The sequence below is a fragment of the Marmota monax genome, unplaced genomic scaffold (genome assembly GCF_021218885.2).
Source record: "Marmota monax isolate L192 unplaced genomic scaffold, Marmota_monax_Labrador192_F-V1.1 WCK01_AAM20220418_F8-fsc00168, whole genome shotgun sequence".
In the NCBI taxonomy this organism is placed as follows: domain Eukaryota; kingdom Metazoa; phylum Chordata; class Mammalia; order Rodentia; family Sciuridae; genus Marmota; species Marmota monax.
Window position 1 is genome coordinate 3,864,395 of NW_026692492.1, and position 11,992 is coordinate 3,876,386.

General features: G+C 65.4%; 1 protein-coding gene across 3 annotated transcripts; it reads left to right on the forward strand.

Annotated features, from left to right (window-relative positions):
• The first annotated feature begins 1,340 nt into the window (after positions 1-1,340).
• On the forward strand, positions 1,341-11,880 carry Gtpbp6 (GTP binding protein 6 (putative)). Of its 3 annotated transcripts, none has more exons than XR_006851523.2 (10): positions 1,341-1,717; positions 5,529-5,666; positions 6,274-6,344; positions 6,484-6,614; positions 6,927-6,997; positions 8,295-8,453; positions 9,244-9,452; positions 10,586-10,782; positions 10,895-11,068; positions 11,568-11,703. XR_006851523.2 is itself a non-coding variant. In XM_046443456.2 (10 exons), exons 1-10 carry the CDS (start codon positions 1,363-1,365, stop codon positions 11,689-11,691), a joined length of 1,608 nt encoding a protein of 535 aa, XP_046299412.1. In that variant the 5' UTR covers positions 1,348-1,362; the 3' UTR covers positions 11,692-11,880. The 3 variants fall into 3 exon arrangements, 2 of the variants coding, with proteins under 2 accessions (XP_046299412.1, XP_046299413.1); XM_046443456.2 differs by lacking the exon at positions 10,895-11,068 and adding an exon at positions 11,069-11,221 and having other exon boundaries at positions 1,348-1,717; positions 11,568-11,880; XM_046443457.2 differs by lacking the exon at positions 10,895-11,068 and adding an exon at positions 11,069-11,221 and having other exon boundaries at positions 1,348-1,717; positions 10,634-10,782; positions 11,568-11,880.
• The last annotated feature ends 112 nt before the right edge of the window (positions 11,881-11,992 follow it).

The window sequence follows — 11,992 nt, forward strand, 5'->3', positions numbered from 1 at the left end:
GATCCTTGCCGCCCAGTGCCTCTGCCACCCGGGAGTCCCTCCCCAGCAGTGGGCCGAGGGGCAGCTTCAGACAGGACTCCAGAACCCATGGGAGCCCTTTACTGCAGGGGCTAAGAGATGGCATGAGTGTGGGAGATGGGGCGCCCCCACCTCGTGCTGGGACTACACGCATGTGCCATCGCGTCCAGCAGGATGGAGTGTAAGGCCCCTAGTGCAGGCGTCCAGTGGCTCAGGACCACTTTCTGGACGCCAGCGCTCTGGAAACTAACGACAGCGGCTTCAAGACCTGAAACGAGGCGGTCCGGTGGGGATCACGGCTTGGAATGAAGTGACGACCAAAACCTCCCGCCAGGTGGCGCTCAGGTCCCCCGCCTGCTCCGCCCTCCGCTCAGAACCCCGCTCTTGGGCGGCCCGCAGCCCTGGTTCCTTGAAGCCCTCGCCACGGGGCGCAGGGCACCGGGAACCAGCAACTGGAGGATACCGACCGCGCGACATCATCAACTCAAGCGAGTGTGCGAGGGACTCGGCCGGGAGCCCCAAGGCACCCCAGGTTCCCCGCGACGCCCCACACCCATTCCTGGGTCGGTTTCCCGTGCCCTCGAGACCACATTTCTCCCCCATTCGGTCCTCCACCTGCTCCTTCCTTCTCTGCTGTGACAGTTAACATAAAGTCACCCAGAAAGCCCAACCCAGTCCTTGGGTCTGAAGGACTGTGACAGCCCAGAATTAGGGGCCACTGTGGACTGACACCCGCTCTTTTCGGGGAATCAATGGGGACGACCAGTGGGCACAGCGGTGAATTCCAACACCTGGGCCCTGGACAGCTGGATGTGCCCACGGCCTGGTGGGGAGGGCGGCTCCTTTGGGACCAGGTGGACTTCGGTGTTTTCTAAATTCCAACTCCGTGGCCAGGTCTCCCCACTCGCTGGACGGATCTCCCAACTCAAATCCCGGGCCTTTAGGGCTGGACTCTGCCCCCACCCCCACCCCCACCCGGACTTGAGGCCCTAAAGACGACGCGGGGACCCCCGGGCGGGTCTGGAGCCTCCAGCCGACCTCGGGACCCCTGGGAGGGACAGGAGCCCCCAGTGGACCTCCTGATCCCCGGGGAGGGACTCAGTCCCCATCGCGGACCTCAGCACACGCGGAGGGGGCCGCGGTCCAGAGCGGCTGCGGTAGCAGACCACGCAGGCAGAGCTGGGCCGGAAGCGAACTCGGCTCTTTAACTGGCCCGGGCTCGGCCTCCCGCCCGCCCATCGCGGGCACGTGACGCAGCGCGACCCACAGGCAGCCCGTCAGAGAGCGACCCGACGCACGACTCGGCCCGGGTCCCCGCCCCTCCGCGTACGGCGCGGACGCGGTATGTGGGCCCTGCGGGCCGCCGTCCGCCCGGGGCTGCGGCTCTCCCGTGTAGGCCGCGGCCGCCTGGTTTCCAGGGCCGCACCGCCGCCGCCCTGTCCCGTGCGCGCGCTCGCCGCCACCGGCCGTTATGGCCCGGGGGGCCGGGAGGGGCCGGGGAGCGCTGAGCGGAGTAAAGCGAATGGTCGGACCACACGCGCGGGAGAGGACAAGGAAGAGCCCGAAGATGAGGGAGAGGAGGAGGAGGAGGAGGAGGAGTTGCTCAGGAGCGACCCCCTGCTGCCGGCCGGGACCCAGCGCGTGTGCTTGGTTCACCCTGAGGTCAAGTGGGGACCCGGGAAGCCGCAGCTGACCAGAGGTGACCGGGACCCGGCGAGAACACAGAGAAAGCGCTCAGATGGCTGAGGCGCTGGGGGCGGAGTCTGCGAGGGGCAGGGACCCAGAGGAAGCGCTGATAGGATCGAGATTCCGGGAAGGCGGAACCTGCGAGGGGCGGGAACACAGCGGAAGCCCTCATAGGGTGGAAGTGTCGGAGAGGCGGGGCCTCAGGGGGCGGGGATCCAGGGGAAGCGCTCATAGGGTGGAACTGCTGGGGAGGCGGGGCCTTAAAGGGGCGGGTACCCAGGGGAAGAGATCATAGGATGGAGATGCCGGGGAGGCGGGGTCTCAGAGGGGCGGGGATCCAGGGGGAGCGCTCATAGGGTGGAAGTGCTGGGGAGGCGGGGCCTCAGGGGGGCGGGGATCCAAGGGAAGCGCTCATAGGGTGGAACTGCTGGGGAGGCAGGGCCTTAAAGGGGCGGGTACCCAGGGGAAGAGATCATAGGATGGAGATGCCGGGGAGGCGGGGCCTCAGAAGGGCAAGTGACCTAAGGGAAGTGCTCTGCACGGGGCCTGCGAGGGGTGGGAACACAGTGCAAGCGCTCATAGGGTGGAGGTGCCGGGGAGGCGGGGTCTCAGAGGGGCGGGGATCCAGGGGGAGCGCTCATAGGGTGGAGGTGCCGGGGAGGCGGGGTCTCAGAGGGGCGGGGATCCAGGGGGAGCGCTCATAGGGTGGAGGTGCCGGGGAGGCGGGGTCTCAGAGGGGCGGGGATCCAGGGGGAGCGCTCATAGGGTGGAGGTGCCGGGGAGGCGGGGTCTCAGAGGGGCGGGGATCCAGGGGGAGCGCTCATATGGTGGAGGTGCCGGGGAGGCGGGGTCTCAGAGGGGCGGGGATCCAGGGGGAGCGCTCATAGGGTGGAGGTGCCGGGGAGGCGGGGTCTCAGAGGGGCGGGGATCCAGGGGGAGCGCTCATAGGGCGGAGGGCCGGGGGCGGGGCCTCCAGAGGAGGAACCGAGGATGGAGCTGTAGGGGCACAGTCTTTGGGGGCGGGGACTCTGAGGGACCGGCGGTGGTGCTGGAGCATCTGACTTCTCTGGCAGCCCGACAGCGGGCGCTGCTAGCAGGTTTGGGGTCAGGGGAAGGTGAGCAACAGGTGATGTCACACCTGGTCCCCACACCCTCGAGGCACGAAGGTGTGCGACTGGAATGGCCAGTGGCCAGCAGTGCCTTTTGTTCCTGGGTATTGCCAGAGGGAGCACACAGATCTGGGGCAGTCTGCAAGGGGCTGGGCCCAAGGGAGGGTCTCAGGAGCACGTCCTGGGATCTCCCCACACGGGGCTGGCCACTGTAGCTGGGGACAGAGCTAGCCACACGGTCCTGTAGTCTTGTAGCAATTGGAATTTTCTCTCTATGGGCACTGGGTATCCAGCAGGTGGTGGGCACCAAACAGTGGGACCTTGAAGTTGTTTGGGGGGATTTTAGATATAATTCATGTATTAACTATTTTGAAGAGTGCAGTTCCCAACAGCCACCACCTCTGTATGGTCCCAAAACAGTCTTATCACCCCCAAAAGGAGACCCCATGCCCATGAGTCACTCCCCCACCCCAGCCCCTGGCAGCCTCGAATCCACTTCTCTGTCTGGGTTTGTCTGTTCTGGACATGTCCTGTAGATGGACTCCTGCGGCAGCTGGACCGCGGTGTCCAGCTCCCCGCGGTGTGCCTGTGCCAAGGCCCATCCCAGCTACAGCTCACGTCAGCACCTCGCGTTCTGCTTATCATCCACCCTGGACGCTGGCCCAGAACAGCGCTGCTGTGACCGCGAGCTGGGTCCTGGGGGTGCACACCTGGGTGGCACGCAGGTGCCTCAGACCTCCTGGCAGGTGGCTGTGTGGAGAGGCTGCACGGCTGGGTGGGGCGGGCTCCCTGCAGTGCTTCTGATGGGGCCGGGCTGGGCCCCAGTGGGGATGGCGGGAAGAGGTGCCACCAGAGTTTGGGATGGACAGAAGGTCCCCGTAAGGTGGGGGCCAGAGCTGACCCCCCACGTGTCAGATCTGAGCCACCAAGAGGGTGAGCTGGGAAGACTGGAGACCCGGCCCCTCTTGGTGCAGAGGCTGGGGGACCCACTGATGGCCTCTGCTTAGCTGCCACTCGCCACCCTCGTCACTGAGTGTCCCTCTCCTTGGTGTCCTCGGGTCCACCAGTGCCGTGAGTGGTGAGGACTGGCGGATCTAACCCTAACCCCTGCGTAGGGCACAGTTGGTCCTGAGGGGACCACCTGCTGTGGCTGAGGGCTCAGCTGAGAGAACGTGCTATAAGGGGGGACACTCCTGGGCGTGGGGCCGGGGGTGGTCCCGAGAGAGCTTGGCTGTTGTCACCTGAGAGGACTCAGCCTGCGAACGAGGAGTTGGTCCTGACCGATGGGGAGGAGCTGGGAGGGGCCCAGCTGTCCGGGCAGCTTATGTTACGAGGGTCCTAAGCTGCTGCACACTGTGTGGCAGGAACCCAGCTCCCCAGCCCTGGGGGCGGAGGCTGGACCAGGGTCCCAGGCTGAGCTCCCTGCACAGGCTCCAGGGGGCTCCTCACTGCAGGCTCTGCCTCCGTCTCCACGTGGCTCTTTGCTGTGAATCTCTCCAAATCTTCCTTTCCTTTATAAAGAGGCCTGAACTTAGGGTTCACCTTAGTAAGTCGCACGGTTTCGCGCTGAGCATCCACTAATTTCATCTGATTGCATAGCGGACCCTGTTCTGAGTGTCCTGGTGGCCAGATAGGCCTAGGGTTCTCCATTCAATAACCCTGACCCAGGCGGGGCCCGTCTCAGGGTCCTTCACCAATCACAACCTGCAAAGACCCTGTTGGCCGAGGAGGTCCCATTCGGAGGTCCCAGTGGGCATGGCTTTGGGGGACAGGATGCCTCCCAGAGGCACCCAGGAAGGCAGGAGGACTGTGGGGCGCAGATGTAGGTACTTACTGCACCCTGACTGCAGACCCTCTGGGTGCCCTTCCCAAGCCCCAGGACGCAGTGGGAGCTGCTCTCAGAGCACCCCTGTCCTTGGAGCTCAGTGTCCCAGGTGTCCCTGCGTCTGTCCGCCCCTCCTCCTGCCGTCTTGCTCTCCAGAAAATGAGAGAAGCACCAGGCAGCGCCTGTGTTCAGCCCGAGTGTCCAGTGCCTTCTCCCAGGCTTCCTCAGCCCCGGGTCCTCCTGGACCCCCACTCACTGCCTGGGCCTGATGACCCACCCAGCCCCCTCTCAGGACACTCCAGGAGCTCCGTCCACTCCCCCTGCCTCCGGGGTGGACACTGCCTTTCCAAGGCCCTTCAGATCATCTGTCACATCATCCTGCACATGTCCTGAGCCCCTGGGGGACACTGTCCTGGCAGGCCAGCAGGGCAGCCAGTGGCCTCCATGAGTGTCACCCAGCCAGGCCAGCGCTGGCCCTGGGCCAGCTGGGAAAGAAGCTGCTTCTCGCCCACGGGGCTCACAGTCTGTCCTGAGAGTTCAGGGCCCACCCTGGTCTCTGCACCCACCTGGGCTGTCGGGCTGCCTCAGGGACATGCCACGGAGGCCATGCTGCACATGTCCCAGGTCCCAGCTGCATCTCCCTGAGTGAACCCCCAGGGAGAGAGGGGCTGGTCCTGGTGACCTGTGGGGGCTGCGGTTTCCTTCCTGTGTCCCCCCACTGGTGCCCCACCTGGGGTCTCCCAGGGAGGAGCCCTGCTGCTTGGGAGTACACCCGGGCGCTGGGCGTCTTCTCGGACCGACTTCTCAGGGGTGGAGGGCAGGTGGACATGTCCTGGGTGGGTGTGGATGGCCTGCTCCCTACCCTGAGGGTGGCTCGTCTGCTCCTACAGCCGAGTGGCAGGTGGCAGAAGCCCGGGCTCTGGTCCACACGCTGGCTGGCTGGTCTGTGGTGGAGACCATGGTGGTGTCCACCAAAACGCCTGAGAGGAAGCTCATCTTTGGCAAAGGGAACTTTGAGCACCTGACAGGTGAGTCCCTTTGGGTGTGTCCCTCCCCTCTGTCTCTGCCAAGAGCAGGCAGGCAGAGTCCTGCAAGGGCTGGCTCCCTGGGGCCCAGGAAGCAGCCGGGCAGGTCTCAGGCGGGAGGGGACAGCAGAGGAGGGGGTTGCAGGATGTCCCCACAGGCCTGTGCATGGGGCTCAGATGGGTCACAGGTTGGATGAGTCACCTGGGGGTCCCAGGGGGCAGGTCGTGCCAGCAGATGGGGTAACTGCACCCGTGGCAGCCCCAGCGCACCCTCCCTCCGACATTGCACCACAGTCGGGGCCCTTTGTACCTCTGTCCCGCTCAATTCCAGAGCTCCCCACTCCCCCTGAACCCGAAAAGCCCGCTGAGGCTGGGCCGGTGGTCCTATTGAACCGGAACCCAGACGTCTCTGAGATGCTGCTGTGCGTGCGTGGGTGGTGCGTGGGTGTCGCCTGTGCACCTCCAGATGGTCCCTGGCGACTTCTCCTGCAATGCACTTGGGAATTCGCGGAACCGTCCAGACACTGTGCGTCCCACTGCCGCGCTGCGAGGTGGGTCTGAGCCACGACCCCGGGGCAGCGCTTCTGACAGGACCTTCTCTTGCCCTTAGAAAGAATCAGAGGGTCTCCAGAAATCACGTGCGTGTTCCTGAACGTGGAGAGGCTGTCCCCGCCCACCAAGGTACATCGGAGTGTCCCCACACCGGCGTTGAAAGCTTCGCTCTGCAGCACATGGCCAGGGTGTCCCGCGGATCCCTCCCGAGGCCAGCCGCAGTGGCGGGTCCCTCCGAACCCTCTCCCGGCCCGTTTCTCCTTTCCAGAAAGAGCTGGAGGCCGCCTGGGGCGTGCGGGTGTTGGACCGCTTCACCGTGGTTCTGCACATCTTCCGCTGCCACGCGCGCACCAAGGAGGCCCGGCTGCAGGTGGCGCTGGCCGAGATCCCCCTGCTCAGGTACCGCGGCCCATCCGGCCTGACTGCCCCGGGGCCCCTCTGGATTAGCTGGTTTGTCACACGGGCATCAAGAGAAGAGAAGCCACGTACAGCTCGGCTCCGGGGGGCGCCCTGTGCCTGGGCGGGCTCTCCACGTCCTCCCCCTAGGAGCCCCAGGTGTGGAGCGCCACCCCGTGGCAGTGGGGGACCCACCACCCAGGGAGAGGCCCCCTCAGCGCTTCCCTCTCTGCGGTCAAAGCCCCTGCCCCTGCCTGGCTTTTCGGGAGGGACCCCGTGTCCGCAGCAGGTAAGTGCGTCCTGTTTCCACACCAGGTCGAACCTGAAGCACGACGCGGCAGTCTCGGACCGAGGCGGCGGGGGCTCTCGGTACATCATGGGGTCCGGTAAGGCGTGGCCTGGGGCGGGGCATGTCAGCGCAGCCTCCCTCAGAAAGGGGAGGCAGCCCTGGGAGACCCCGGGGAGGCTCGCAGCGGGCCTGGTCTCACATCCGAGCTAATGTTCACTTCTGTTGCGTCACTGAGCACCACAAACGGGCAATTGATAAGAACTGAGTCTGTCGCCAGGCGCGGTGGCACACCTGTAATCCCAGGGGCTCGGGAGGGTGCGGCAGGAGGATCACGAACTCAAAGCCAGCCTCCGCAATGGCGAGGCCCTAAGCGACTCATGAGACCCTGTCTCTAAATAAAATCCAAAATAGGGCTGGGGATGGGGCTCAGTGGTCGACTGCTCCTGAGTTCGATCCCGGGTACCCCAGCGAACAACAAAAAGAATAGTCTGTCCGGCTTATGTCCTGATGGCTGCAAGTCCAAGAACGAGGTGTCAGCCAGCGTCTGTTGGGGACTGGTGCTGCATTGTGACATGGCAGAGTATATCACGTGGCCAGTATGCAAGGGACAGCCTGCTTTTAATTAAACAAAGCCATTCCCTTGATAATGCGTAAACCCACGAACACCCCAATTCACAAACGGACACGTGCATTCACCCCACTAATCTATGAAGGGACTCATCCACTCCCCCACAAATGGGTTAACCCACTAATCCGCGGACTGGCTGGTTCACTGATCTATAAATGGACTAATCCACAAACGACTATCCTACTAAGCCACCAGTGGAGTGACCCATAAGTAGACTAACCCCCGACCACAAACAGATACGCGCACTAACGCAGTGGGGACTGATGAGTGAGCACACAGTCCTTATGTGGATTAATCCACTAACCCGTGAGTGGACTCATCGGACTCCTCCGCTAATCCACGAATGGATTAGTCCATTGTCCGCGTGGCCCATTCATCTCCCAGGGACCCCACCTCCGAACACAAGTAGCTACTGAGTTGGCAGTTGCGTCTCCAGCACCCCAATGCTGGGGACACGCACAGCCTAGTCCCGGTCATCGCCCTCTCTGGGCTGAGGTAGCAATGACCCAGGATTGGGGGGCAGGGCAGGGACTTGCGGGCCACGTTGGCCCTATTGCATGTCATCCCAGGCTGTCCTCCGAGGCGCCCCTCAGCTGGTTCCCCCCGGGTAAAGGAGCTGGCCGGGGTCCCGCGTGGAAAAGCTCGGTAGAGGCGCCAGGCCTCGGCAGAAGTGGGTGGGCGGGGCCCTCTGAGAAGGCGCAGGCGCAGTTGGCTCCTTCGCGACCCTGGCGCCTGCGCCTGACGCGCCCGCCCTCGGATTCTGCAGGAGAGTCCTTCCTGCAGCTGCGGCAGCGCCTCCTGAGGGAGAAGGAGGTGAAGCTCCGGAGGGCCCTGGAGAGGCTGCGCAGGAAGAGGCAGCTCCTGCGGAGGCAGCGCGCCAAGCGGGAGTTCCCGGTGGTCGCCGTGGTCGGGTACACCAACTGCGGTGAGGCGCCGCCCGCAGAGTGCGGCCTCGGCAGGGCAGGGCCCAGGCCCGGGTTCCGCGGCCGGCCCCGCAGCGAAGGCCAGAGACAGCTGCGGGCAGCTCTGCAGAGGCCCGAGCAGGACGCGGGGTCTGGCTCCCCTGGTCGCTGCCCAGGATAAACGCCCGCGGCCAGCCCGCCGTGTGCGCGCTCTGCACGCGGGAGGATCCAGGTCCGCACCCCCGGGGCCCCGGGGCCCTGCCTGAGAAGGGGCAGCCAGGTATGGCCCAGGTGCCCCCGAGGCAGGTCCAGGGAGCAGCCCAGTGGGGAGGCCGGTCACCAGGGGCCACCACAAAGCCACCTTCAGACCCAGTTCCTACACCATCCTCAAGACACCACTGCACAGCGCCAGGCCCGTGTACACCACCCCACACCAGGTACACGAACCAGGTCTGTCTACACCACCCGCAAGAACCAGGTCCGTCTCCACCACCCCACACCAGGTGCAGGAACCAGGTCCATCCACACCACCCCACACCAGGCTGGTCCACAGCACCCACCCCACCATCTACACCGCATGCTGTGTGCACACGTCACCTGCACCACCACCCCTCCTGGCTGCACACGACCCAGGGCTAGTCCTGTACCTTCCCTCTCTGGCCACCAGGGTCGCTGAGGAGCTGGCACCCAGGGCCTGGGTAAACTGGATCTTGCTGCCTCTGCCAGGGCCGGGTCTCAGGGGTGGACAGGGCCTGTGGCCAGGCCAGGCGGGGCTCCCTGGGACCTCGTGTGTGTGTCCTGTGCCTCCCCCAGGGAAAACCACACTGATCCGGGCCCTGACGGGTGACGAGGCCGCGCAGCCTCGGGACCAGCTGTTTGCCACACTGGACATCACGGCCCATGCAGGATCCCTGCCCTCGCGCATGACCGTCCTGTACATGGACACCATCGGCTTCCTCTCCCAGCTGCCCCACGGCCTGATCGAGTCCTTCTCTGCCACCCTGGAGGATGTGGCCCACTCGGTGAGTTGGGTGGCCCTGTGGACAAGACCCCATAGACAAGCCCTGGGGGCCAGGCCCCTCCGTAGGACATGATCCTCCAGCTCCAGCAGGAGTCCCTGGGCCTCCCCAGGGGACAGAAACCACAGGAGTCCAGCTCCCCCAGCCCTGGAGGGCAGAGGCTGGACCAGGGGTCACAGGCTCCAGGGAGGCTCCTCCTACCTGTCCAGCTCCTGGGGCCCAGGCGCGGAGGTGAGCGGACGGGCAGTGTGACTGGTGGCGCAGCCAGGAACCTCCCATGCAAACCGTCTCACGGTCCAGCCCCGACGGGGTGGACTGTCCCCACCCGTGGGCCACGCTTCTCCTGGAGAAGTTGCAGAAGTCACAATGACCTCACGGAGGCCCAGGCTGTGCGTGGGGGCCAGGGCAGGGCGCCGGCCAGCCTCCACGGGCAGCTCCTCGTTCTGGGGCCCGGGAGGCCAGGCCAGCCACTGGAGACGGGGTGCTGGCGGGCGGTGGCAGGACCCAGGCACAGGAACTAGGAAGCCTGTGTCCACCTCGGACATGTCCTGGCCTCCAGCAGCCCTGTCTTGGGGGTCAGGGCCACCCCCACTGCCACCTTCCTAGGCGGTGGTGCCCTCGAGCCCCTCCTGGGCCTCCCACAGGCAGGTGAGCACGACCCCGGAGCCCCGTCCCCAGCCTGTTTTGTGTTTTATTAGAGACTGGGTCTCCTTGAGCTGCTTAGGGCCTCACCTTTACCCCCTGACCATGTGGCCTGTCCACAGGCAGCTGGGGACGGCAGCCCTGCAGCCCCCTGACCATGTACCTGTCCACAGGCCGGTGGGGACGGCAGCCCCCTGACCATGTGGCCTATCCACAAGCAGGTGGGGACAGCAGTCCCCAACCGTGTGGCCTCTCCACAGGCAGCTGGGGATGGCAGCCCTGCAGCCCCCTGACCATGTGGCCTATCCACAAGCAGGTGGGGACAGCAGTCCCCTGACCATGTACCTGTCCACAGGCAGCTGGGGACGGCAGCCCTGCAGCCCCCTGACCATGTACCTGTCCACAGGCCGGTGGGGACGGCAGCCCCCTGACCATGTGGCCTATCCACAAGCAGGTGGGGACAGCAGCCCCCTGACCATGTGGCCTGTCCACAGGCAGGTGGGGATGGAAGTCCCCTGACCCGTGGCCTCCCTGTCCACCAGGATCTCATTGTGCACGTGAGAGACGTCAGCCACCCCGAGACGGAGCTGCAGAAAGTCAGCGTCCTGTCTGCCCTGCAGGGCCTGGGCCTGCCCGCCCCTCTGCTGGACTCCGTGGTCGAAGTGCACAACAAGGTGGACCTGGTTCCGGGGTGAGTGGGCCGCGCTGCACCCACAGGCTTCTCCTTCCCTGGGCATCCCCATCGGGGAGGGTCGGGGTGGACTGTGGCTTTCCCACGAGGGACAGACGTGTCCATCTCCCAGTGCTGCTAAGGGCCATTGGCATCCAGCCTCCCTGTGACATTGGTGGCAGTGGCCTTTCCTGTTGAAGTGACTTGGTCCCCCGAGGAGCACCCAGAGCACCCAGGCTGGGCCCCTTGGGTGGGACCTCACCTCTGCAGCTGCCCCAGGGCTGACCGGTGTGCTGGCCTCTCTCAGGTACCGTCCCCCAGACCCGAGCGCAGTGGCCGTGTCCGCCCTCCTGGGACAGGGGCTGGAGGAGCTGAGGGTGGGGCTGGAGGAGGCCGTGCTGAGGGCCACCGGGAGGCAGGTGCTCACCCTGCACATCAAGCTGGCCGGGCCGCAGCTCAGGTGAGGGACCCAGACCCGGGTCTGCCCCCGGACGGCGGTGGGCCTGGGCCTTGCAGCATGGCCACCTTTAGCTGCCTCCGTGCACAGAGGGTGGGTAGTGGGCGTGGAAGTCCATGCTGATGCTGGCATGTGCATACACCAGGTGCTTAAGCTGTGCTCGCTCATGTTGCAGGGCTGCACGTCCTGTCCACCTCCAGTGTGCCCGGGCCTCCAGCAGCCCTCTCCTGGGGGCGGAAGGAGCCGCTCCCACCACCACCTTCCGGGGCTGGGGAGCGCTGTGGGCAGTGGGGAGAGGTGGGCTGGGCTTCAGAGACGGCCACGCCCTGACGGGCCTCTCTGCCCCCAGCTGGCTTTACGAGGAGGCCACGGTGCAGCAGGTGGACGTGCTGCCTGAGGCCGGGGCAGCCCACGTGAAGGTCATCATCAGCAACTCGGCCTATGGCAAGTTCCGGAAGCTCTTCCCAGGATGAACTCGCCTGCGCTGGGCACTGTGTGGCTTCCGAACTGGAAACAAGTGGCCGCGGCCTCGCTGGCTGCACCCCCACCCCGCCCACGGCCGAGCAGGGCCGGCGGTCGGCCCAGCCTGCACCCCTCCCGCAGCTGGTCAGCCTGTGGTGTCCCTGCTGCTATTAAAGTCCATGTCAGGTGTGCGAACAGCACCGCTCGTTGCTGGGGTGCTTGCTGGGGACAGTGGCCAATAGGGAGCAGGGCCGCTTCCGTGTCCAGCCGCGTGTTCGGGCTCACAGCGGCCTTGTGATTGAAGGCCCTCAT